At 45.6% G+C, this 23732-nt stretch overlaps 2 protein-coding genes across 2 annotated transcripts in view; one reads left to right on the top strand and one right to left on the bottom strand.

Moving 5' to 3' along the window:
* The window catches only part of LOC115055250 (sodium channel protein type 2 subunit alpha-like), a 25975-nt gene extending 12418 nt beyond the window's left edge, over positions 1 to 13557 (bottom strand). The window contains exons 1-13 of the mRNA XM_029520919.1: positions 13435 to 13557; positions 9930 to 10249; positions 9055 to 9173; positions 8714 to 8803; positions 7841 to 7969; positions 6993 to 7084; positions 4985 to 5263; positions 4226 to 4289; positions 3780 to 3921; positions 3492 to 3698; positions 1808 to 2083; positions 849 to 1190; positions 39 to 171 (exon numbers count right to left, since the gene is read on the bottom strand). Of these exons, the coding sequence (XP_029376779.1) occupies positions 39 to 171; positions 849 to 1190; positions 1808 to 2083; positions 3492 to 3698; positions 3780 to 3921; positions 4226 to 4289; positions 4985 to 5263; positions 6993 to 7084; positions 7841 to 7969; positions 8714 to 8803; positions 9055 to 9173; positions 9930 to 10196 (2140 nt within the window). The 5' untranslated portion in view covers positions 10197 to 10249; positions 13435 to 13557. The remainder of the gene's footprint in view (positions 1 to 38; positions 172 to 848; positions 1191 to 1807; positions 2084 to 3491; positions 3699 to 3779; positions 3922 to 4225; positions 4290 to 4984; positions 5264 to 6992; positions 7085 to 7840; positions 7970 to 8713; positions 8804 to 9054; positions 9174 to 9929; positions 10250 to 13434) is intronic.
* LOC115050485 (cordon-bleu protein-like 1) lies at positions 11253 to 23732 on the top strand. Its single transcript, XM_029513322.1, has 11 exons — positions 11253 to 11373; positions 11428 to 11515; positions 17370 to 17473; positions 18679 to 18841; positions 18932 to 19133; positions 19235 to 19496; positions 19578 to 19657; positions 19770 to 19964; positions 20054 to 20159; positions 21766 to 22974; positions 23120 to 23732. Exons 1-11 carry the CDS (start codon positions 11253 to 11255, stop codon positions 23125 to 23127), a joined length of 2538 nt encoding a protein of 845 aa, XP_029369182.1. The 3' UTR covers positions 23128 to 23732.

Genomic DNA, 23732 nt, shown 5'->3' with positions numbered 1-23732 from the left:
TCAAAAGGGAAATCAGAGAGACGAAGTTTGATCCTGACCTTCCATGGTGTTGGTGAGGATGCTGGCCACACTCATGGCTCTCTGCCGGCCCCCCGGCTCCTCTAAATAATCCATGGACGGCCGGTGAAAACCCGAGCGACGTTTCTTCAGATCAGTATCTGTTGTTGTCCCCTGAGAAAAAAGGAAAGAAAGAAAGAAAGAAAAAAAAAAAAGAAAAAATTCCCATTAAATAGTTCCAGATGAATTATTTGCCTGATCAGGATTAAGTGAACGCACAAGAGGAGGTAAAATAAAAGATATCCTATGCTTTCAAACAAGGATTCATCTTTTTTGTCTTATTAATACACATTTATCAACCCATTTTGTCTGTATTTATTTGTTTACTTTCTCCTTTTTAATTGTGTATCTCGGACAATCTTTAAGTGCCTATAACTTTTATATTATTTAACTTCTTAATAAAGTATTCATATGATTTTCTGACTGTGAATCCATATTAATATAATTTATAATCTTCTCTTACTATGAAAATACGCGGCAGTTTAATGTTGCTTCATGCACATTTGGGTATTAAAGCAACCGCGAAAGTGTGGAAGGGCTCTAAATGCCGAGCCTGATCATTTTACATTTTTGATTCTTCTTATTCTGAAGAGTCAAGAACCTAAAATAATGGGCCGTAAAAGGAATGCCAGTCTTGAGGAGGAACTAGGCGGCTTGACAACCACAAACACAACATATGGAATATCACAAACCAACATTAAATGAATCTATTCTCACAGAATAAAGGGATGTGAGACATGTAAAGTTGAGGAAGGTCAATGAGAAAATAAAGCATGAAACAATGAAGTCACCTCAGGCAGCTGGAGACCTACAGGGGAGGTTGTGACAGATGTTCCACCAACCAGGGAAACCACGCCATTGCAGTCGACAGTGCAGTGCATCTTGCCGTTGGCGGGCAGCACGACCCGTGGCGCCCCGAGACTTGTTTGGCTGACGGCGCTGGAGCGGCGCTCGAGGTGTCGTGGCAAGAACAAGGAACCCCGCCGGCTGTCGCTCTCCTCGAAGGTGCTGTGCTCGTCGTCGGCGAAGTCGTTCTCGGAGCCCATGTCGCGGGCTCGGCCACGGAAGCTGAACAGGCTGGCGCGGCTGTTCCTCCGGGGTGAGAGGAGGGATCCGCGGATGCTGAGGAGAGACTGAGAGTGGGAGAGAGTGTTAGAGGGAACCCTGGAATAATCTGGAGATGATTGTAAAGTTACATCTGGGCCGTGCTGAGAAATGAAGGAGAGGACAGGTATGAGGCTAAAGCAGAGCAAGCAGGGAAGGATGGAAAACAGGGAAAAGGAAAGACAGTCACTCTCTAACTGGTCTAACTGGTCACCTAAAGACGAGTGTCACACTGATGTGAGTCATACTTTGGTTTCCAGCCATGTGGAGGAGAAGCTTGACCTGAGGGCTGGATCTGGTAGTCTGTCAGTCACATGGACGCCATGTCCCTTTTTCATCCATGTTTTCCTCTAAATAGGTCCCTTCACTTAAAAGTTAAACATGATGGATTTAAGAAAGCTTGAAACTAAAGTGTGAGATCATGAACTCATTCTGAAAGTAAATAAATCAGGAAGTCAGGGACATTTTCCCTAAAACGTCAATGTAATCTGACTTCCTTTTAGTGGCGTGGCCTTCTGATTCACCCACCAGCACCTGTAAATGTCATAAACTGACAGTCCTTCAATTTACACATTTAGATAGTGGAAATGAAGTTCCATTGAATAGCTGGCTGGGATCCATATCTGTTAATACTTGTGACATTTACCTGATTGGGTGAGGAGCATCTCTTCTCATAAGACAGCCGGTTGGCATCAATAGAGAAGCGGAAGCTGGGTCTCTTGATGCTGTCCTCGGACTCAGATATGTGGAACTTCCTGCCCTCCCGCTCCTCCTCCTCCTCCCTCTGCTTCCTCTTCTTCCGCCTGTTGCGTCGCTCTTTGGCGCTCTTGGAGCTCAGCTTCGACGTCCCCGATGAGGACTCGGAGGTGGGGCCCCCTCTCCCGCTGTACTCTCCGTTCTCCGTGGCTGCTGCTGCGGCAACCTGCCAGCCAATCGGAGCGCAAACACACAGTTGTCATGGCGACACAGCGCCTGTCTCAAAAGGCTCTTGTGGAACGGAGAGCCTGGCAGCTGAGAGCAGCAGCAGCATGAAGAGCCAAATAAACCTCAGATGCCTTCTAAAAATGGACGCCTTATTGTTTTTAATGGAAATAAAACTGCTATGAATCTTTGCATTTACAATGCTCATCTTACTGTGCGGCCGCCAGCTGAGGTAGCAGACTGGGTAGTAAAGTTAAAGCACAGAAAACTGTACAAATCTGTGTTGGGCACAAGATTTCCTTAAATGTCAGACTTTTCTATTTCTGTGCTCTAATTTCTAAAGTGTGTTAAAACAGCCTAGAAGAAAAGACATCTGGAAATCTGATAGTGAAACACAAAGCAAGGCAGCAATGGAGAAGATATCTGATGATGAGGAGGAAATTGTATGTTTTATTGCATTAGAACATAAAAGCGTCTTAACTATTACAAACAAACTGCCATAACCCCTCGTGGCTTTTCTGATGAGTTCAAGCAGCTCTTCACCCACCCTGCCTCTTCAGTTTCAGCTGTCTTTAAAGTGGCTGTTTAGTAACACTAAATAAACGCGGATATTGTCAGAAGATGAACACGTCAACCATTTACTCTCTACTTTTGGCCGACTATTGTGTTTCTCCTTTACTTTTAAATCCTTATGAAATCCGTCAGTCTGTACTCAAACATTTATCCATAACCTTAATCTAACATGATTTCAGAAATAAATATATCTGTGGGTTCGGTTTCTGGCCTTTCTGTGTGGAGTTTTCATCATCTCCCTCCCTGAGTGGTTGTTGGTCTCTGTCTGTCTCTGTCTGCTGGCCCTGCGATGGACTGGTGACCTGTCCAGGGTGGCCCCGCCCTTGCCTGCACCTCCCGCAACCAAGAAAAACGGATAAGCGGTAAAATATGAACATATTAAATATATCTCTTATCAGTCACAATCAGCCTTTGACCACAAGCATGAACCTGTTGCGGTGAGCTGTTGATAGAAACAGACTCTATTTGTTGCCATAAAATTCTAAATAAAAGTTGAGCATCAGAGCGGTGCTATCCCTTGATCGTGCCCCTCTTAGACAGATGACAGGCGGCTTGTTAAACCAAGAGTGAGTACATTTCCATTATTCATTATTTCACTGGAGGCCAAACTCCTGAACCCTGTGGGTGCAACAGTTGGGTGCCAGTCATCCAAGAGAGGCCCACTCTGTTTACCAGCTGGCTAAAAGAATCAACAGTGTTCCCAGTTAAAAACAGATTACCCCAGACACACTGAACCTTTCCAATGAACCCTCTCGATATGAAATGCTTAAGATGAAGTGGATGCGCTCTAATTGAATTCTGACTTGTTCTTGCAAAGACAAAGATGAATGTCCTGCCTGTGCTTCCTCCTGCTGTCTCTTCAGCTGCTCCAGCATGGCCTGGAACTCCTCCTCCTTCTGCTGGGCCTCCTCGATGGTGGCCTGGTTCTGCTCGTCATAAGCCATGGCCACCACGGCCAGGATCAGGTTGACCAAGTAGAAAGAGCCCAGAAAGATCACCAGCACGAAGAAGACCATGTAGGGTTTCCCCGCCGCACGCAAAGTCTGAAGAGAGAAGGATGGTTACGAGTTCATCTTACTGAAGCGTTCGCTCGCATATTTTGCCAAATTGTAGTTTGTGCCAACCTGCTGATAGAGGTTTTCCCAGAAGTCCTGGGTCATGAGTCTGAACAGGGAGAGGAAGGCCCAGCTGAAAGTGTCGAAGCTGGTGTAGCCATAATCAGGATTGCGGCCTGCTTTCACACACACAAAGCCCTCCGGACAGAGCCTGCCGGGACACACAGCTGGTGTAAACAATGAGCATCACATGACCCCAACGACCCCGTTTACGCGCATGAAGGGACGCTGCACTTTTTAGAAATGGTTGAAAAACAAACTTAAATCAAAGGTCATCGTAGCACAGGAGGAGTTTCAACATTTACTAAAACGCATTAAATGAAATGCAGCCATGGTTAACCGGTTCCGGATTCCTGCGATGCCTCAGCGTGGTGGCGAGTGTCGACACTAATTGTGTATGCTCAGCTTTGTGGTGCATCTAATTGGCCATATAAATAAAACATGTCAAGCCTTACCCGGCGCCGCTGCCATTCCCACAGAGCAGAGCATCCCTGCGGCCAGGGAGGTAATAATAATTATCTGGAGGAGAGAAGAAGACAGAGGGATGAGAAGTTAGAGGAGAAGCGGTAGATATGAGCTTATCAGTTCTGCTGTGTGCTGTTGCATTGTGGGGTGTGGGTGGGAGACTGAGAGAAAGGTGCTGATTTGGTTTTTTTTTTGGTTTTAACACCCAGGCGCATTAGTCACCCTGAGTCACCCTTGGCATTAGTGCATGTGGCTTTGAAAGGAGTCACGGCCCCTCTGTGAGCTCCGGCTTCTTCCTCGCCCGTCAAGATTTTTCAACTATTACGCTGCCGGACTTTAATCAGCCGTCTCTCTCCTCCTCGGCTTGTCGTGTAGCTGATGGCTGTCTCCTCCCTATCTTGCTGGCGGTCATTGACTCGCCCTCATTGAGCACTCGAGGCTGCTCATGCCACACAGATGGGCTATGGGAGAATGACGAAGGGACGTCGGGGCAGGGGGTGAAAGTCGAGGGTTTTATCGTCGGGGCGATTATCCGCCACATTTGCTGCATTCTCCCACCAGCCCTTGTTCGAGAGCACAGCCTCTGCTCCCAGAAACTGCTGTCACTCTCTATCACGGCAGCATGTCTGACCAACCTCACCGCCACCGCCCTGACCCAACTCTGCGTATGCAATAGCCAGTTTCTGACTCAAACTTAACCCTGGTTAACCCCTGCGTGCGCCCGGCAGACATGTTGACACCGAGCTTACTGTCGTCGCTGATGTACTCTGTCCAGTTGAAGAAGCTCTCTGTGCCGTTCTCCATGAACGTGGCGTTGACGTCCATCAGGGTGCTGTTGAACAACATCAGATCCTGCGCGGTGACGTTGTCGGTGCTGTTGGGCATGCGCACGCACTTCTGCCTCAGGTTGCCCATGAAGAGCTGCAGGCCTATGAGGGCGAAGACGCTGAGGCAGAACACGGTGAGGATCATCACGTCTGACAGCTTTTTCACCGACTGGATCAGCGCGCCAACGATGGTCTTCAGGCCTGAGCGGGAGAGAGGGCGAGGGGGCCAGGAAGGGGACATCACAGACTGATTACTGCCTCCTAATTACAGCCACAAGCTTGGACAGAAAGAAGCCACTAATAAGAGCTTACAGCAGCAAGCAGCCGGGGGGGATCTGCAGCGGAGGTTCCTGTATGAAACGCTCGCCGTCATACAGGAACCAGGCTGGCTCAGATCGCTGCTAATCATCCATAGACCACTGCAGAAACACGTGCTGCTGTTCTTTCCAGATCAATACACGATCTTACCAGGAAGAACGCGCAGAATTCTCTAGAAATCTGTGCCGTTCTTTTCTGAAACACTTAAACTGAGCTCTTTCTTAGTGCAGTTGCAAAGACCAGCACACGGCACCAGGCGAGTCCCCCAAGGTCAACGAGGACGTCTCCATGTGCACAGGCTGCTTCCACACAGGCCACAAGACAACAAACTAGACGGTTGAGTGGAATTAAAGCCAGCATGTGGTTTTTGCGTGTTAATTGGTATTCTGCTCTGGCACTCTGACAGCTGTAGTGGAGCACCAGGTCAGTAGAATATCCACATCAGCTTTTCGAAGTCAGAAAATAATATTGTTGTATGGGAGGCAACGTGAGGAAAGGTCTGACAGTTTGACTGTGGCTCCCATATTTAGTTTTTGCTTGTTGATGAAAGCACGACGACTTATTCAACAAATAGTTAAACATTCTGAACACTTTGGGTCCAAAACTGATTATTTTAAGGATTACTTTTACAGTAAAACAGACAAAAAGAAAAGGATCTTAATTTGCGCTTCAGAGGTGACGGCATTGTTTATTTTTAAGCTTTACATTTAGCCCTGATTGCTACTTTTCCCTTTTTCAATCTTTTTTTAAGCTAAGCTAAGTAAAGTGGGGTCAGGCTTCTCCTTGAACAAGATGTCGAATTATTCTTTCCAGAAAAGTACACGATGTCTGAATCTCAATTTTCGACACCGGCAACCTCAATAGATATTTTTTAATCTTTGCATCACAATGTTTTTTAAAGTCAGAAAAATAGCAGCGTGTCCAGGGACTTGGTTGCACTTGGCTTTGCACTGCTCCAAAAACAGAGCCCAACATGTTTAAACTCGGTCTGTATGTGCAGCTACAGCAGCTTGAATAAATTCTACATGTTGTGGATCAAGATGATTCTTTTTACACAATGAGCCAATGAGAGATTTCCTGGGTGGTTCCCATATGACCTTTTCGTTAGTTTGTCATGTGAATCGTGTTAGTGTTCAGAACGTCATAACCCAACCACCACTCACCATATCACAACTTCTCCAAAGAAAACACACAACATCGAACGAGACATGCACGGGAAAACAAGGTGAGGAGAAACCCTACACACACAAGTGCTTGCCACCAGAAAAATCGGCTTTTGCAATGTCTCATGCAAAAAAGGAAAAAAGAAATAGTGCACAAAAATCTACTTTGAAGGCTCCCAAGGCAAGAATAGATTTCAACCAAAAAGGATTCTGCCTTGAAGGATGTATCTAAAAGCAAAGAATCCTGTCAATCTGTGCAGATTGGAGCCAGATTCCAGCTTTTACTGGCCTTGGGGCAAAGGCAGCATGAGGGAGAGCAACGGGCGTCATCAGGCTTAGCTACAGTGAAATGGGGGGCGGAGGGGGGAGGTGGGTTGCTTGAATGTTTGTGAAACGCCAGTTAGCCGTTAGCATTTGTTTAGCTCTACGGGCCTGGATGGCTCGCTCACCTGGGATGACTGATATAGTTTTCAGGGCTCGCAGAACCCTGAAGGTTCGCAGTGCTGAGACATTGCCCAGGTCCACAAACTCTGTGACATATCTGTAAGGGAAGGGAGGGGAGAGGAAGGAGGAGGAGGGAAGGGAGGGGTGTGGCAGAGGGGCATTTGGGGAATAGGGGGTTGGGACAACACACGCACACATACACGCGCAAACCAGGCGCCCGCACACACGGCACAGACGAGACAAGGGGACGGTGGTGGGAAGGTGGAGGTGGGAGAGGAGGGAACGGCAAACGGTCACGCACAGAGGACAGATGGCAGGAGTGCTCACAGCAGGCCCGGGCAGCCTTACCTGGTATTACTGAGATAGTTTTCAAAGCTCGCAATACTCTGAATGTGCGCAGAGCTGAAACATTGCCTAGGTTTACAAACTCTGTTATATACCTGCAGGATCAAATGCACAGTTACTACACAGCATTGGACAGGCACACACCCATCACACAAACACGACAATCTGCTTCTGGTCAAATGGCATCATTAAAAACAAAACGTGAGTCATTCTCCATGTCATCACATACTACGGCCACACGGCCCTTGTTGTGTACTTTCAAGACGAGTAGCTGAAGTCACTGAGACAAATCTAGGCTAGAATACTGCAGGCATCCATGATAACGGAGCAGAGCTGAGATTTCTGGCCACGCTCTCAAAACACACAGCAGATCATCACAACGCTCTTCTTCTCACATTCAGTGGGACTAAACAGGCTGCGGGGCTGATTAGCATTAGAAGCATTCGGCCTCTTAATCTACGCCAGATCACGTTAAGATGATCGTAACCGTGCTTGTCATAATACTTACGCCATGAGGATAACACTGAAATCCAGCCAGTTCCACGGGTCCCGGAGGAAAGTGAACTTCCCCACACAGAAGCCCCTGGCCAGGATTTTGATCAGGGACTCGAAGGTGTAAATCCCTGTGAATGTGTACCTGGTGAGGCGAGAAATGAAAACAGTCACAGACAAACAATGATGTCTATTAATGGCCTGAATGCAGCCCGGCACTGGCTCTTTAAACTACCTGTCTCGTTTTATCTTCAATATTATTGGTCAATCATCGTCTTCCTTTATTACATTATCTCCTGAAAAGGCTGCAGTGTACCTTACTGAGACGGTTTGGTTTTACTGCACAAGTGTCTATTAGAGACAAAGACTCGCATGAAGCAAACATCAGACTTGAGGGAGCTGATATTTGGTCCCATTTATGATGCTTCCTGATCCAGCATCTCCTCATGAGCGTCTACATGTTTTTATTTCAAAGCCTCATTAATAATAACAGTTGGGGAATCTAAAATCAGATGAAATAATTACTTTGACAATTCTTAAAACCATAATTATGTCTCAATCAGTCCCTATTACTTATAGAGAGAACTGGCCTGGAGTATGAATTTACGCGCTGTATTAGCAACGTTGGAATAAAACAATCCCATCATTCAGTGCTCTACACTCAACAGATAAATAGCTTATCTATAAATATATTGTTATTGTCTCGATATAGTTATTGATTTTTCACACATAAACTGATATTGATTGCTCTGCTTTCTCAATTTAAAGTCACATCTAAGAAGCACATGTGCCGTCGTTGACATAATTAGTTTCAACTTGAATAATCAGTATGAACATCTGAATGAAGCTTATTTGAGAAAAAAGAAGAAATGAACTGCAGAGGACTTACTCTACATTCTTGGCCCATTCCGGGGGATTACTCAGGGTCATGAAAGCGCAGTTGGTCAGGATGGTGAACATGATCAGCATGCTGAACAACGTAAAGACTGAAAAGTTAAGGAACACAGTACAACACTTGTGCTTTTTGTGCGTGAACACTTTCCCGTCCAGCAACGCTACAAGAAATATGAACGAAATCCTGTATGTTCCGCATCATGTTTAATCTTCACGCGCTTCTAAACCAATCATGACATTCAGTCTTCAACATCAGCTCGGTGAAATCCCTCTTTTGTCCGATAAATCTTTTTAATCCAAATCAAGCTGCGACCGCAGCAAACTCTGAAAGGATATGAGTGGACTAAAACTCTAATAGCTATCCTCCTAAGAGGGTTGAAGGGGCTTAAGATGTACAAGGCAGGAGTGGCGTTGAAACGGAAGATTGCCTTCCCACGATTCAATACTATGAAGGTCTGAAAGAGAGGGAAAAAAAATAAAATGAATTAAAATCTGTAACACACGTGTTGTTGCTGTTCACCTTATTCCATCCTCCGGGCGGCTGCGCACAAATAGCCATTCAGACAAGCTGGGTATGTCAGGCTGCACATCCTCTATTGTGTTTGCTCATCATGCTGATTTTGTGCATGTGTGCAGTCACAACAGTCCGTGCACGGAGTCTGTGGTTGTTGGATGCGGTTCAGCTCAGATTAGCGTTTGGCATCTCACACCTTTAAGGATCTGTGTTGGCTGAGTACAAACCCAGTGTTAATTTTACAAAAATTATTGAAATTAAATGTGAAGAACCAGCCAGTTATATTTATCTCTGTGCTATATCAAGATGTGATTGACTGGAACATATTACTACCCTCAAAGGAACCAGACCGGGCTGGTTGAAGTCATATTCAGAGATTCCAGTTTGCTTTCTTGCAAGCAAAAGTTTGTCATGGAGCGCTCAGGTCAATATTTTTCACCTAGTACATGCTACATTTAGCAATATTAACGGGCTCTTTTAAAGCCTCTGTGTCAGTACAAGTTCATCTTACGTGGCAATAAACTGCTGCATTTGTACACATGCATCCAGAATAGTTCCCTGACAGAGTGGGTCCAACTGACTTCAAGCTTTTGAAGATTGATGGGCAATATATTGAAATTCATAAATCAGGATACATAATTATACTTGAATTCCAGCTTCCAGCCTGATGAATATTAATGTCTAACACAGAGCACACCTTCTGATTGCTGTAGTAGGGGTCCAGGTCCTCCAGAGGGGTGGACACCAGGTGGGAAGGGGTGTCCCCATAGATGAAGGGGAGAGATTTCCCCGCCTCCAGGTCACTGTTGGGCTTTGGACCGTTCTCATCATCGCTGTCGCTGCGGCGCTCCACCCGTGGTTTTCGGGCCTCCTCCTCGGCGATGCGCCTCTCGATGGTGGCCAGCGACTCGGGGGTGAAGGGGCGGAAGCTGTCAGGTCCGGGCGGTACAAGCAGTTGTGCCATCTTCTCATCCTGCTTCTTCAAAGGGCATCGAGAGGCTCAGCTGGGGCGGGGAGCTGAAATGAGATGGGAGAGGGTCAGGGTGTCATCAGAATATTCTGTTCTTTTGCCTTGTCAGGTCGACATTTCCTAAGCCTAAACCTTGCATGGATAAGTGACATTAAGGAAGGACTCTAAAGCTGCTGTCAGGCATAAAATGCATTCCATTAAATTAAGCTTTGTTCAGCACCATCACGGTTTTTGAAGCTCACTTGCATCACATGTGACTCAAATATCGTATTGATAGATGAGAGGCACAAACCGGGGCTGGATATAACCAGCAATTTTCCTGAACGTTCCTCTGGTAGGTGTGTTCTAACACAAGGATACAGACATGTGTTTGAAAGGCTGGAGGGGAAACAAGAAAGGTGTCATGTTTCACATGCAAATGGCTGATGGAGTGACTAATGTCACTTTGAGCACATGGCGCCTGTTTTATAACCAAAGACTGATGACTCCGACTCAGTCCAGAATCATTAAAGGACAAATCAACAAGTTTAACATATGGATACGCCTTCTTCTTGCAACAGAAGCAGAGCAGAAGGCCTATTCCCCCTTTCTGATCTTCAGAGGAGAAATGAAAGCGATGCGCTGCGTGCCGTGCTGACCTCTGGGATCAGTGTTTTAATCAAAGCAGTGCGAGGTCACAGGTAGAGCGAAGGCTTCAGAGAGTCAATAAATATGGGGTCTGACGTCGGTGACACCCCTTCAGTTGATTCACACACACACACAGAAATAGCCAACAACAGCTGAGGTGGACAGCCTGAGCAAAAGACAAACAAGACTTAACAATGAGAACCTTTTCAGTCTATTTACTGGCACATTTTTCTCCCCAGAGAAAGCAGTTTTTACAGGCAGCACTTTCCTTTTTATTACATAATTAATTAGTGGATGAATTCAAGTGAGAGAAAAATGAGTGAGCTGACTGTTTTTACAGCAGCTTTCAGTACAAACTAATCTAGTTTGTTTGTAGGTTTGTTTGTTTTTTTTTATTTTTATTTCTAACACCAATTATCGGCAATGCCAGCTCCCCACTGTGAGGCCTCACTCTCCTGCATCACCCTTCACACCCAGAAGCCCATCCTGTTCTCCCAGGGAGGAGATGGAAGGCACACAAACAAGATCTGCCCAAAGAACCCTGGTGAGCCATTATCAGCGCAGCCTTGATGCCTCTCGGCCCTCTGTGGTCTCACAGGTGGACCTCGGTCCCCCGGAGACTCTGGGCTGGCCCAGAAAACAGGAGCCTCCCCTCTGGCAGAATCTCAAGAGAAACGTCTCCTTGAGTCAGCACTTTTTCTCGTGTCTTCCAAATGGAAATGGAGGAAAAAAGAAGCGGCAGGGAAAGAAGGAATTTGATCCTATGTTGAAGTTTGACACCGTCACACAAACCTATATCTATCAATCCGTTTAAAGCGCTTAGCTCAGCGAGCTGGGCTGCAATCTTTGATGCTAAGCTACTGGCTTTAAGATCCATGGTAAACAGGTATCGCTCTTCTTATTTAACTCTTGGAAAGAGAATAGCTAAAATGTTCATTTAGTGCTCTCAATTCAGTGGTGAGCTTTCATCTTAGTGTGTGTTTAATTATGTTTTTGAGCTGCCACATGCTCAGAATAAAGGGATGTTTGTACACCTATAGCTCCCTTACAGCTGAGTAAACACCATATACTGAGGAAGCACCGTCTCATGTCATATGACCATATGAGAGCAACTAACTCTCCTCGACGTTGATGTCAAAATTCATGCTGCAGTTTATTAGTCAGCTTTATGAAAAGGAAAATCATTTTGCGGTCAACCTTTTCCAAACATTTGTGATTAAAACTGCAACTACAGAGTTTAATTTAAGCACAAACCTCTTGGTCTCAAAAACGACTTGTCAGACATTTCATCTGTTTGGGAGAAGGATTAGAAGATGCAGACATCACAGCTACGTATAAATATCACTGGAGGGGTGATATAATGGTTAGCCTCACTAGCCAGCAAACGTTGTGCTCAAAGACTCAGCCATAAGGTGTGAATTAATTGTAGCTTCTCCCATAGGGGTGTCACATAAAACCCATCTGCTTGTGTCTCAAACACTGCCCCGGGACTCTTGTTGTGATGTGAGACCTGACAGCTTGTCTAGTGTTAGAATGAGGGTGGGTGGAGGGGGGGGGGGTGCTGAAGGCTGATTGACCCTGTAGGTCTAACATCCACACCAACCTCTGAGCTGCAGCTATCAACCCTGGAGTCAAAGATCATGTGGCATACTGGAAAGATGCCAGCAAAGTTGGCACTTTATCTGTGTTAAGTAATTCAACTCATATACAAGAGTGCTTTTAAACATTATCTCAGCCCTCCACGTATTTTCACACAACACTAATAAAAAATTAATCCTAACAAAAAAAATAAAAAAATCAGTCCCTTTTCTGATAAAAGCAAAAGAGCCATCAGTCCACCGTCCAAACAATATCATCAATTCTTCATGCACAATCTATATCACGCTTCGTGAGGTGGTTTAGCTGTTAACTGACCCCGCTGACATTAAGCCATCCAAAGTTGAGGCAAAGATCTGAATCAGATCTCCATCTTTGGGTTACTCTTCCTCCACCGCAGCTTAAAGAAAACAGCTCACAAGAGTTTTAGGATAGTACTAAAAACATGGACTTGTCTTTAAATGCATGATATCCTCCTCCGAGTGTCCACCAGCATAAAACAACAGTTCATTTCTCTTTTTCCACCGTCAGGGGAAAAACAAGGGGGCAGCTGCTTCAGAAAACAAACAAACGGAGGCCCACCTCTGTATCAGACATTTTGAATAGACCAAACAGCCACCCAGCATCTCTCTGGAGACATTTGTTCTGTGGATCTCACTGAGGCTACCTCAGCTGCTCAAAATTACATGTGAATAACTGAAACCCGAGCTGACATGGTGTCAAAGGGGCGCTGCTGTCCATGGTGCTGAAACAATGGCTGCCTGGGAAGACACACAGAAAGCCACCTGATAATAACACAGTTACAGCCACATATTCCATGTCCATACACATCTGTGACCTGAAAGCACTTTATTCACCTCCTGTCTGCAATGGCAGAGAAGCAGCATTCGTTTCAACGGCACGCTGTGTTTTCTATTGAGGCTGCCATGTTGGTTTTCTCACCAGCTGGCGATGTTAATTAGAAATCAGCGCTAAATAAAGAGTCTCCAGGTGAAAGACGGCAGGCTACCTGCGTAAAAAGAGCCGACGGGGCTGTCGCCATGTTGATGATGATGTCCCCTTTTCTCCACGACTCCGACAATCGACACTTGTCGCATCGTACTGGCTGATCGGCAGCGAAGCCAAATTAACACACACACACGTACGCACACAGACAGCCTCCCAGTTGCATCCCCTAGAAACCAGTGATGCTCAACCTCTGGTCCCCGAACTGTGCGGGACCGTCATCGCTTTGATTAGCAGTCACTTTCAAATCCTGGAGCAACAACACACTCTAATGAGGACGCCAGAAGCGTGTCGAAGCTCAGTGATGTAACAGGTTCACAACAGAAACCTGTGAATGGGTCTCAGTGAGTCTGGGCGTGTCCTCCCCAGATGTGTGTGTCTCTGCTGGGAACACCACCCCTACAAACAGAATAAAATCTTTTATTTACTCAGATCGCCTGGTTTAACTCCAAACCCTTTTTAATTGGTCATTTCAGTGAACATGTCACACCAAAGGCCTGTAATTATGAGGGTTATTCCCTGCCAAGGGGTCGAAGGGGGTCGGAGTGGATGGGGGGGGGGGCTAAAGAAATCCTATTTGATTTGAGGTTATTTCTATGTATTTTTGATTGTTTGGAAATGAAGGGAAACGGCGCTCTGTCCGTTCAAACAATTTTGGCGAATACGTCCAAAAATACGACCCGCTGCGCCTTTTACGCGCCATTAGCGGAGATAAATTACTTAAAAAAAAAAAAAAAAAGAAAAAAGAAGATATAATGATCCTTGTTGTTCTGCTTTGGTGTAAAACAAAAATACTTCTATGACTGGGTTCCAGCTGCTCTGTGTGTTTGGTTAAATGTGAAGCTTGTCCAAAAGATTCAGACTCACCACCATCGGGGTGCTCAGCAGGTGGAGACCTTGAAGGTAGATCTCATCTCCGGAACAACAATCCTTTATTCTCAGCCTCTCTGCCAGATCAAGGTCTAAAACCGTCTCCGGCTGAAAAATCCCGTCCGACGGATGGCGGATTATCACATAATAAGCCTACTTTGAATTTCTTCAGGGTTTTTTTTTTCCCTCTACCCCCCCTTCTTCTTCTTCTCCTTCCTTTTTTTTTTTTTTTTAGCTGCCCGTGATTGCCATGGAGAAATCAATCCGCGCTTCCGGTTGGTGAGGCATCGCAGGCTGGGAGTGAATGTCCTCAGAGCTGCGACTGTCGCAAGATGGCCTGGATGGATCACACACAGCCAACCTGTTGTTCCAAAGAAAACGGCACACTCATGAGTTCTCCTGAAACAGCTCTGCTTTGATTTAAAAGTTCACAGCTCTGTTATTTTGGTAGCCGCTCCGCCTTTGATATAATAATCTATCGTATTTATCCAAATGAAATCTGAATTTGTGTCCGGTTTAAATGTAAATTATTTACTTTCTATTGGACTAATGGGATTATTCGAACATACACGACATGGGCTTCACCTTCAACTTATTTTAGGTCCTAAATGATATCCAAGTTAAAGGTGATAATAATGGAGCCCCAGCTATAGTCTATTGTATTTTTAGAAGTTAAATTCATCTATTACTGACTGTAAGATTTCTGAATCTATGAGATGCATGTTCATACTAATAAAAGGCCAGGTCTTGACTTAACATAAGGGCAAGTTTAATACTTTTATCTTAGAGATTTTTTATTTTTATTTTTTAAAAGGATGACATTAATGTCAAAGTCAGGATTTAGTTCATGTGGACGTTAAGGTGACAGGAAGTTGAGCTCACGTGGAGACCACATTGGAGGAGAGTCCGTGCCCAGTTTTTCTTGTGAATTCATGCCATCTGCTGGACAAAGGCTGAAATGACACCCACGCACTGTTACCTCTGTGGTTGAGCCCTGAAGTCACAGTAACACAACAGGCGACAGGTCATCACAACGAGCATCACAACAGCCAACTGAAGTTTGCGCGTCGTAAAAAGTGCGTCCTATAAATTTATGGATGCGATTTGAATGGTTCAGTAAACTCTGTGGGGGGGAAATGAAAATGAGAGTTGACCACAGAGAGAGTCAGAGACACACCCTTGAGCTCAATGTTGCATGTCACTCTCACACAAGCGCAGGAAGTTTCACTTCAACATGCCAACACAGATGAAAACACACTTTTAAAGGCTGAACTTTCTCATAAGTTTGTTCGTTTCTTCATCGGAACTGTACATGAGAGAGAGCGATATCACCCAAAGGCCAGGAGAAACACAAGCTCTGCCTCCTTTGGTTGGTTTGATGTGCTGAATAACACCTGCCTGTAAACGCCCTTTAGCTTTGAGTTGCAAACTGACTAATCTACACACGATTTGCAGATGATATGCAAAAATATTAGGTTCATCTTCGCATTTTGATTCAGTTTCAATGTCCTCCGCCTAGGCAGAAAATGATAGCTATTATTCACTGTATTTTCCTGATAAGCTACAAAGACCATAATTATGCTTTTGATCAGTATATACTGTGTGTAATGGATAATACTCTCAGTTTGTTTCACTGACTTTATCCATGTTGGAAATTCAACTTTACCTGCTTCAATATATGTTAATAAAATATTATTCATTAGGAATCCAACACAAAGGTCTGAAGGATTAACAAAATAGGATATTTTTCCTTAGAAAGATCTGTAAAATTTTCTTTTTTCATAGCTGCAGATGCAACGTCAACACAAGTGTAAGAGTCCATGATCACAATGAGATTGCTTGACTATATTTACCGGATTTTTCGGGTTTATTGTGGGAAGGATTCAAACAAAATGGTCAGCCTCCTCGGTGATCCTCCGCAGAGTGAACGGGTCTGCCGTCATCCTCTCTGGCAGCTGCGTGTTTCATTAGAAGATGGGTGATGAATTTAGGAGCTTTCTTCAGCCTGCAGGACAACAGAAGAAAAGCTGTGCAACACAGATAAACCCGGACGGGTTATTTCTCAGAATATGCAGTGCCAGGTGATTAAAAAAAACAAAAAACCCCAACACTTCCTGAGTTTACGTGATTCTATTCAAAAACGTGGTTTACAGGAGCCAGCGTGAATGTTAACAGAGGATATCACTGGGAAATGAAATCACGTTGTTGCCATTTCAATTTCCTTCGACGGGAAACATGAAGCTCGTCAGCTGTAGCTGAGGAATCTGTGCCATATAGGCCTGAAGTGAATCTGCCTCCGTTTAACACCTTCTACCTGCTGATCTGATGTTGGAGTTCAAGCTGTGCTAACACAAAGTGTGTGTGTGACTAACAGGCTTTCTGTTCATCGGTTAGTCACCAAAAGAAGTTCATTAACCGAGACAGCCACACAGTTATGCTCGTTGAGTGTCCGCTGACAGACTTCACAATGAGATTACAAGATTACAGTCGGTGTGGACACGTGTTCCCTGCGCTTCATTTGATTAAAACTCCCACCTAACTGCCTGTCTCTGCTCACGGACGGCATGCAGATGAATCCCGAGCTGCACAGATAACATCGATCTGATTCATTCACGGGACACCAGACGTTATCTCTGAAAAGCCACTAAATCCGCTAAAAAAAAAAAAAAAAAAAAAAGAACTGAAGTGAAGCTGAATGCGTCAAGACCTCAACTTGTTTCATTCGGCTGGTTACACGAGAAGATGCGAGAGATCAGTAGTTGGAAAGAAAGTGGTGTTCCTTTGGAGCCAAACTGTGGCTGTCAGGGCAGAGGAATGAGTTTAAATGTGGACCCACCGCTGAGTGCAAGTTTCATTCAACTGTACAAATTAACTGGTGTATTATTTACACGTGGATGTGTTTGGAGAGGAGGTTTCACTTTGCAGACTGGTTACAATGTTAATATCCTTGTAGATCCCCACCCACAAAGTGCACACACACACACACACACACACACACACAGGCGATGCAAAGTGCGGTCACATGACTGGGCAGGCCCTGTAGGTGTGGCAGCCTGCTCTGCTAAACAGGGATCGCAGAGGAAAGAACCCTCAGTCCTCCTTCCTCATCCCCTCTCCTCCCGCCGCCCAACAGAGAAGAGCTGAAGGAGAATGGAAACAGTCTGCAGACACAGGTCAGTGCAACATTCAACAACCACAGATGCCTGAGTGTGTACTGGATGAAGCGTCTCTGAACATGGAGGGACTAATCCCCCTTCCAGGAGAAACTGTAAGCTTCTTTGGGACTGAGCATTACTGCCTGGACGGATCTCTGGCCTGCACCAAGGCGACGTTTTACGCTTCCATCATTGAGTTCATCCAATGTATGACAACCAGCGCAGCGAGAAATCATTCATTTATTATATTGTTATTGAACCGGACAAATGAGAGGACAGTAGGAATTAATAGACAATCTACTGGAGGAGGAGATGGATTTATGTTGCATAATATTTAGTGTTACCAAAGTAAGTGAAAAGGTTTCACAGCTAAACAGCAGTCATTTATACACATTAAATACATTTTCATTCTGATTGCAGTTTGTTCATGTAACATTCATTCTTCCAATTTCATTTGGCTGATTGCAGGTAAACTGACAAGTGAATTTAGGTTTTGTTTGTACGTGCGCGCTCGCGCCGGGGCGGGCACGCGCACGCGCGTGTTGATAAGCAGATCCCCGCAGCTGTTTCGCGGGGACGCGCCGCCGAAAATAGACGGAGGGCGTCGACGGATCAAAGTGTGAGAAGGACCGGGGGGGGGTGGGGGTCAAAGGTGAGGGCCGACACCAGCCCGAGAAAACCGGACAACAACTAATCTGGAATCGCAAATCCGTTTGTCAGAGTTGTGTTGCATTTGTGTTGTCTTGTGTCCCGTTGGAGACCGAGGCTCCTCCGCTAAACTTTAGATTCGTCACACTTTAGCATTTTAGAGGCTTGAAATCAACAAATGCCTTAAAGTTAAACTCATTCAACGTCTGCTTGACTAAATCTGAGTTAATTCGAGTGATAAATTCCTCAAACAGGCTGCGTTAAAAAAAAAAAGTCTAACCTTTTAATGCAAAAGTGAAGAATTCTAGTAAATCACATTCATAAATGTCATATTTCCATCTGCGCTGATAAGAGACTGAATATATTTGCATTTAAACAAAAATCCCAGTACTCTTCTCTGGACTGTTCTGATGTTATCGGTTTAATAGAGGAAATAATCTGTCGGCAGTTGCAGCCTCACAGTGAATCATAGATTTTTACAGCACGGGGGTGAACGTCAGACCTTCAGCCCTCTGCAATGTTTCAAACAAATGTATGACATATAACATATAAATCTCTTGCTTGTTTGCTCTCAGGAGGTTCACCTGACAGTGGAACGGCCGCAGATCCTGGTTTGGTCCCTCAGCTCGCTTCAGGTGCTTTTGAGATGGATGAGCAGGAGAATCCACTGGAGAGGGATCGCTCTCTGTCTGTGGTCCTGCCGGGGGGGCTGGAGAAAAACACCCTGGTGCCTGGAAGGTGGGCCATATTTTCCTTTTATTGAGCATGTCCATGTACTTTTTGTCCCCCCCCCCCCTGGAATGAGCATCGGTCTTCTCCTTTCCCCAGCAAACCAGTGATGGATTTACTGGTGACACTTTGTGCAACTTACCACCTGAATCCATCAGACTACACCGTCGAGGTTCTCTCACCGAACAAGAACGTCGTCAGCTTCAAGCCGAACTCTCCGATTGGCTCTCTGGAAGCTGAGAAGATTGTGCTGAAGCCCAGAGGGGTGGAGGAAAAGAACAGGAGGCCGTACATGCCAGAGGTGGTTAAAAAATAAGAAACATTTTACGGTTCTGTTATCTATCAGACTGGAACACACAACATTTTACGAAGAATACATCTTTAAGTCTTTTGTCTTTGCAGGCAACTGTGCGTCTATTGATCAACTACAATAAATCCCATAAGGCCGTGGTGCGGGTGAGTCCCAGGGTGCCCCTTGAGCTGCTCCTGCCAGTGGTGTGTGACAAGTGTGAGTTTAAAGTAGAAACGACCGTCTTACTGAGAGAGCCTCAGTCCAAAGAGCCACTGGACTTGACCAAGACCTTAAACGACCACGGGCTGAGGGAAGTGTTCGCCAAAGACACCGCTGCTGACCATCGGCCCCAAAGCAAGACACCCGATGCAGGTACGCCATGGGGACGGGGACCCTCTCTTCTGATTTCGCTGCTGTCATGAACTGACTGCTGTATTTCACATTTTACATTAGACCTGCCAGAGAAGGAGAAGGAGAAGAAGAACGCAGGGTTACTCTGCTTATTCAGAAGAAGGAAGAAAAGCCACGAGACGGTGCGTTCGCGGCCTGTGGGAAGTTTGTTGCGTCCCGTTTGCGGCGGGTTTACGTAAACAAAGACGGGTAAATACGGTCTGCCCGTGTCTGATCAGATCTCTGTCCTCGTAGGGCGAAGCAACAAGTGGACCGATGTTTCCGGGTCTGGATAAGCAGGAGGCAGCAGGTATGAAGCTGCAGGATGTTCGCTCCTCCAGCGCTCAGGCAGCTGATGTGCCCAAGAAGAGACGAGCCCCCCAGCCACCCATGGGTGCTTCACAGAGCGTCCCCGCCAACCTCAGCAGCTGCCTTCTCAGAGGGCCGCAGGTACGAGCCTCTTTCCTACTTTTCTTTCTTTTTCCTTCCTGTTCTTCCCCCAACGAAACGTGGAAAATAACAGGATAACTCTGTCTCAGGAGACCTCGGCAGACTTGACCTTAAAGACTACGAAGAAGAGGGCCCCTCCCCCGCCTCCCTGTGTGAACACACACCCGGAGCTGCTGGAAGACACGCAGGTGAAAGGTAAAGTCTTCATCGATGACCTTTTTATTGATAATAAGATGAGCTGAATAAATGCTGCCCGATCCCACTTCCTGCTTAGTTTGCCATCTGGTGGCCGCAGTTGAAGCGGCAGATGAAAAATTGCTTGTAGAATAATCCCAATTGACCTTTTACAGTATTTCAGTTCAAATCAAACGGGTTTGGAGTGGAAAGGGAGGCGGGTGGGGGGGGGGGATTCTTTTATCTGCCGATCCTTCCAGCCTCAGTCAGGGTCAGGAGATTGAAGTTAAATCAAGATTAAAATGTCAAAGCGAATACCATCACATATTAGGTTTAGCAGTTAAATCCAGCACAAAACACCGCCTTTATCAGCACGAACAATTTAACCCTGTTCAGGGCAATTAAAGTGACCCACAGTCTTGTTCATACAACAGATTGGCTTCAGTGTGTTCGAAGATAAATCCTTTTATTGTGCAAGCTCTCATTCGCCTGTACGAGTCTGTCTGACATGCTTTTATCTCCTGGACTCAGCTTCTCTCTGAGTGGGGCTCCTTTTCACTGATCGGCTGAAAGGACTATGGTCATTCTGTTATAAGACTCAGGTTATTAGGAAACCATAATTATGTGAAGAATGCTTCGTTGCAAAATGCCTTAAAAGAAAATGAAGTTTGAAAGCACTTTCTCTTTTCTGAGAGGGATGTGATTATCTGATTTAGATGCCCTCGGCAGTGTTGGTGTCTTAGTTCACTCCCTGCTGAGTCGTTGTCACTTCCAGGCTGGAAAAACAACTCCCAGCCAAGAGTTGCTGATCATTAAACACACCCCTGCTCCTCCTACACTTCCACAGTCAGCATGTGCCAAAGTTGGAAAATGTAAAAGCTTCCATTTTAAACGGGAAGTTTTGTTTTTTTTTTTTTTGATAAGGAAAGTTTCTGAGTGACAGTCGCTGCCCTAAAGCCGAGCTCTCTCTCCTCCCTGCTTACAGACTCTGACTGAGGGCTGCTGCTGCTGCCTCCTTCCCTCCTCCTGTGTCGGCCTCTTCCTCCTTCCCGTCTTAGTTGCTTCTATGGATGTGTCTCACTGTGGCCTGCTGAACTTTAATCCTATTTATGTGTCCTGTGTCTGATTAGTTTTCTGCTCTTCGTCACAGGTTTTGTCCAGCTTCACTGCTTTTCTTGTCTCTTTTTCCTCCCATTGATCGGATCTTGTAGCCTAATTGCTGTGCCTTTGATTCAATAGTCATATTTCAGAAATGAATCGTCACATTTGGTGGATACAACAATAAATGTTTTCTTCCCATAATCACCTTTTTTATAATCTATAGCTGTGACTGTACTGATTTTACACTAATGTTTTGGTTTATATTTAAACTTTTAATGTTCATGCTTTAAAAGCAAAACTCTAGATGACAAGTTTACAAGCTTTTTTGTAATAAATGTTCATTGGATCTAAATGTAACACTAACTTTTATATTAAATGCCTTTGATCTATCTTTCTGCATCTCTTTAAATTAAAAATAAATTGAAAGATAATTTAATACAACAGATTTGCCTCTGTTCTTCTGTCTTTCTGTATAGATCCTGAATTTGAAAAACTGTGTCCATTTTACTGTCTCCTGTCTCTCCAGGGACGGCAGACTCTCCGATCACACCGGAGGAGCTGAGAGAAAGTGATGAGTCAGACTCTGGAAGCCTATCGGTGTCCTCATCTTCATCACCTCATCCATCACAAACGCCTTCATCCTCATCCTCCTCACGTCCATCATTCGATCCGTATCTACCCTCGTTTCGAGGGAAGGACTTATCGGACGCCCGCTGTGCTCTTGCCAAAATCCTGACATCCTCCATCTCCAAAGGAACTCTGGTCAGGCATTTGAGGAGCTCGGCCACTTTCTCAAAGTTATCCAGCGTCCCCTTCGCGTCCATGACTCCAAAGAGTCCAGAAAACAGGGGCTTCTGTGTGGAACTCGAGTCTGTTGTGAAGTCCAACCTCCCCACCGACCCCGAGTGGGAGGATCCTCTTCAGAAGAAAGGAATGACCACGTTCAAAGTGATTCCCTCTAAGAAGTATACGTCCAATGACCCAGAACCCAGTGAGGATGTCCCCGACCAGTGCTGGGCAACAGAAGAAAAAAACCCAGAGACTGAGGCTTCTCCTGAGGAAGAGGAGGATTCGTACCCCCCTGATGGAGACGGAGCCGAGACTGAAACACCTTTGCCCTGTCAGGAGATCCAGGCTCCTGATGGACCAGACTCTCCACCACCGCCACATGATAGAGGTCGGTCCTGTCCAGAGTCACCTCTGTCTGAGGACAGAGACACTGATGAAGGGCAGAGAGAAGATGAAGATGAATCTGAAGTCAGATCTGAGGTGGCAGCAGCTGGACTGTCAGGCTGCAGTGATGATGGTCAGGTCGACTCAGAGTTTCTCCACAGGCCCACAGACGTGGACCAGTGTGGCCCGGACACTGACCACAAGGAGGTTGAGGAGGAGGAGTTGGAAGAAGAGGACAGTTTCCCTCCCCCTCCTCCACCTGTCTTCTTCAGTGAGGACGTGGAGGTCAGGGAGGAGGCTCAGGAAGACGGCAACACTTCCTCTCTGCCGGCTTCTGAACCAGTAAGCCCCGCCTGCAATGGATTCGGCCATCAGGACGAGTCGGCTTCAGCGGCACCGGCGCCTCGGGACAAGACGAGCATCGGGCCCTCCAGGTTTGCTCAGGCGGTGGCGCTGGCCGTGCAGAGGTCACGTCTCCGCAGTCAGAAAGCCCTCGGCCCACAGAGCCCCGGCGATCCACACAACACGCTCCCCTCGCCGCCCAGGTCCACATATCAGTACGGTAAGTGCAGAGGATTCAAATTTAGATTCTGGACTCTTAATAATCACATTTTTCCGACGGGACACAGTTTTTAACACTAATCTGACTGTGTCACTGGTTAACTCCTCCCTGTAGATTAAAAATATCTGATTCTGTCCTGCTGTAGGTGCCTGAGTGTCCTCTGCGTCTGAAAGACTGAGGACATCACCCTCAACACGGGACCTCAAAATATTTATCTCAATCACTTTCTTCAACTAAGAAGCAACTGACTTGCCACTGTTTTTGACTTTATGTTCGCTGTTTGAACGTAAACATTTTCTGTTGAGGAGGAGGCCAAATGTACAGGACATGAGTTGTTGATCTGACAGCGTCCTGTTTTTTCTATACTTCCCTTGAACTCTTCATTCAACATGTGCCAAGGCTACACAACACTGACGTCAGAGCTGTTTTTTTCTGTTAAATGTAACACAAAAGCAACACGCTTATTCTATGTTTGTGCTGGAGTTTATCTTCTCCCTGAGTATGCACTTTTTTCTTTTTATGGTTTCACACATGAAGAAAAATCAGTAAAAATCCTAAAAATATTTCCGACTGGTTTACTTTTTTGTCACCAGGTGGCAGAAGAGCACTGTCTTTAAACTGACATCAAACCAGTTTGAGCTGCTTTTTCATCCCATAAATTCCGGATTCTGGATTCATCACAAGTGACAATTTCTTTTTCAGGATTTTTAAAGAAATAATAGCTACAACTATTTCTTATTTGCTTAGGAAGCCATGAA

The sequence above is a fragment of the Echeneis naucrates genome, chromosome 2 (genome assembly GCF_900963305.1).
Source record: "Echeneis naucrates chromosome 2, fEcheNa1.1, whole genome shotgun sequence".
NCBI lineage: Eukaryota > Metazoa > Chordata > Actinopteri > Carangiformes > Echeneidae > Echeneis > Echeneis naucrates.
Note: the sequence above shows the minus strand (reverse complement) of the source record. Positions and strands in the feature narration are given on the sequence as shown.

Excerpts from the sequence above, each read along its gene's own strand:
- LOC115050485 (XM_029513322.1), top strand. The coding sequence starts at position 11,253 with ATGCCAGCTCCCCACTGTGAGGCCTCACTCTCCTGCATCACCCTTCAC. Across the intron at positions 19,134-19,234 it reads GGAGGCCGTACATGCCAGAG|GCAACTGTGCGTCTATTGAT; the intron begins GTGGTTAAAAAA and ends TTGTCTTTGCAG. Across the intron at positions 19,965-20,053 it reads GCCTTCTCAGAGGGCCGCAG|GAGACCTCGGCAGACTTGAC; the intron begins GTACGAGCCTCT and ends ACTCTGTCTCAG.